At 45.6% G+C, this 2,500-nt stretch overlaps 1 protein-coding gene across 2 annotated transcripts in view; it reads left to right on the forward strand.

Annotated features, from left to right (window-relative positions):
- LOC113821223 (glutathione S-transferase 1) overlaps positions 1-1,257 on the forward strand; it is a 2,424-nt gene extending 1,167 nt beyond the window's left edge. For both annotated transcript variants that reach the window (XM_027373705.2, XM_027373713.2), the window contains exons 2-4: positions 70-276; positions 399-540; positions 842-1,257. In XM_027373705.2, the coding sequence (XP_027229506.1) occupies positions 77-276; positions 399-540; positions 842-1,156 (657 nt within the window). In that variant the 5' untranslated portion in view covers positions 70-76 and the 3' untranslated portion in view covers positions 1,157-1,257. The remainder of the gene's footprint in view (positions 1-69; positions 277-398; positions 541-841) is intronic.
- The last annotated feature ends 1,243 nt before the right edge of the window (positions 1,258-2,500 follow it).

Below are 2,500 nucleotides of genomic sequence, written 5' to 3' on the forward strand. Positions count from 1 at the left end.
TTGCTATCTTGCATTTCGCATTCCACTGCGAAAAATGGAACCTGACCTTGTTCGTTTGTACATTTTCAGACCCAAGATGCCTGTCGACCTTTACTACATGCCCTTGTCGGCCCCTTGCCGATCATGCATGCTGACGGCCAAGGCAGTGGGCGTCGAACTCAACCTGAAGCTGCTCGACCTCATGGCGGGGGAGCAGATGAAGCCCGAGTTCGTGGCCATCAATCCCCAGCACTGCGTCCCCACCATGGTCGACGGGGACTTCGCTCTCTGGGAAAGGTGCGTAGGGCTGGCCGAGTTACCCTTTTCCCTACCTGCTAATCCTACGAAGTTCTCCAAGAAACAGTTGTGTTAATCGCTAGGCTGTAGCTGGCCCGAGACTAACAAAGGATCTCTTTCAGCCGCGCCATCTGCTCCTACCTGGCTACTCAGTACGGCAAGGATAGCTCCCTCTATCCTTCCGACCCGAAGACGCGCGCCCTCGTCGACCGCCTCATGTACTTCGACATGGGAACGCTGTACTTCCGCTTCGGCGAATACGTGGTGAGTGAAGATGCCCTTTAACAGAGTTCAACTCCGCGTCCTGAAATTATTCGGATGGTTCTCTCAACTTGACAGAATTGTTAGCGTTCTTCGTATTCCTCGAGGATCTGGCTAGCTTGAGGTACTGTTCGAATGGAAGCGATCGTCCGTCGCTTCACGTGTTATCCAGATTAGTTCAGCTAATCGGGGTCTGTGTGATTTAGTATGCTATAATCACCAACCAAATTTCCTAAACGTACCTTTTACAATATTTTTGTGTGATTTAATGTAGTAGTAACGTTGTCCTCGCCTTCCTTCCCAGTACCCGGTGATGTTCCGCGGTGAGACGAAGGCCAACCCAGAGAAGCTTGAGAAGCTGCACGAAGCCCTGGGCTGGCTCGACGGGTACCTGGACGGCCACGAGTGGGCCGTCGGCAACAGCGTCACCGTGGCCGACTTCGTCCTGGTCGCCACCGTGTCCACTTTCGAGGCCGCTGGAATCGACCTGAGCAAGCACAAGAACGTGACGGCGTGGCTGGCGCGCTGCAAGGCCAACATGGCCGGTTACGAGGAGATGAACGCCAAGGGCGCGGAGGACTTCGGCAAGATGGCCAGGGAGAAGCTGGGAAGCAGCTGAGCGTAGCGAAAGACCCCTTCCCGCTGCGGTAAATTTTGCCTTTAGGCAGTCGATATAATAATAACTTTTTATACGTCATATCAAATAAAACCTGAAAATTCCCTCTGTATTCCTTTTCCTCTTGAATTGAGCATGACTGAAGTTTATAATCCGTCGAAGTACCAGTTGCGGTGAGGCTTTATAAAAATATTCTAAACAATTTTGTCGAATTTTGGAAATCCTACAAGACACGTTTCTACCCAGTACTTTAAAGTATCCTTTTTATCTTACTTAACACACCTGACTATAACAAGTATACCATATGTAACAAGGGAAAAAAGATACTATAACGTTCAAGTAATAAATTGTCAGCTGACGCGAAATAAATATGAATTTATATTTTGCAAATTGCACATTGTCGATTGCAGCATTAGCAGCTGATATGATTAAAAATTGGCTTAGTAATGAAAATGAACAAGGAGCCGTTGCATAATTGCTTCGCCCCATTCCTTTACTTTTCTGGCTCCGTATTACCCGTTGATTATTACATAACAGCTCTTTACCAGTTTTCCTTAAAGCAATGTTACTATAACTTCCCCAACAACAGGTACATCCCACTCTATCCAATCGCCTTGTACCCTTAACCCTTTCCTTTATTAATGTCCGATTTACATTTGCTCCCCTTCTCGTACTATCCTGTAACACTATAACCTTTGACATTTACCACTTTACACTAGTCGGTAACTTTTTCATCATTTTCACCACAATACTTTACCGTAGTGCTGTATGACCATAGATTTCAAGTACATTTAATTGTTTCAACCATTTACTATTACTTTTTAGGCCTTATATATGATATTGGGTTAAAATGAGTCCGCGTGGGCACTGGCCGCCGCCCACACCGACAACTGAATGTACTTGGTCTTACCAGATCTATCAGTTCCTGGGCAGCGGGCGTGGGCATTTCGGGGCGAGCCCAATGTTGCCTGTGCCGCTAATTCGCGTGTTAAACTGGTGAATTTGGACATCATTTGATAAGTGTATTCCTGCATTCCGTTGTGTGTATTAAAAATATCTACGGTCAGTGTAGTTCCAGGGCCCAAGAACGATAGATCCCCTACCATCCTTATAATCATATTTTTTTTTATGATGATCTTACACACACTCGTATAATAAAAAAAAATGCATCGGGTCATTAATATCTATTGTTTAAGTAAGCGTAGGATAGTCCGTTAGCAGTAATTTGATGAAAAAAAAAACTTATTTAAAAGATATTAATCTACGGCCTTCAGTAGGGTCCTCCATTTTTTCATCCTTTTCACAAGTGACGGAAAATATCCTTTCTTCCCCAAGACCCCCTCCAGA

Source organism: Penaeus vannamei, chromosome 20 (genome assembly GCF_042767895.1).
Source record: "Penaeus vannamei isolate JL-2024 chromosome 20, ASM4276789v1, whole genome shotgun sequence".
In the NCBI taxonomy this organism is placed as follows: Eukaryota; Metazoa; Arthropoda; class Malacostraca; order Decapoda; family Penaeidae; genus Penaeus; species Penaeus vannamei.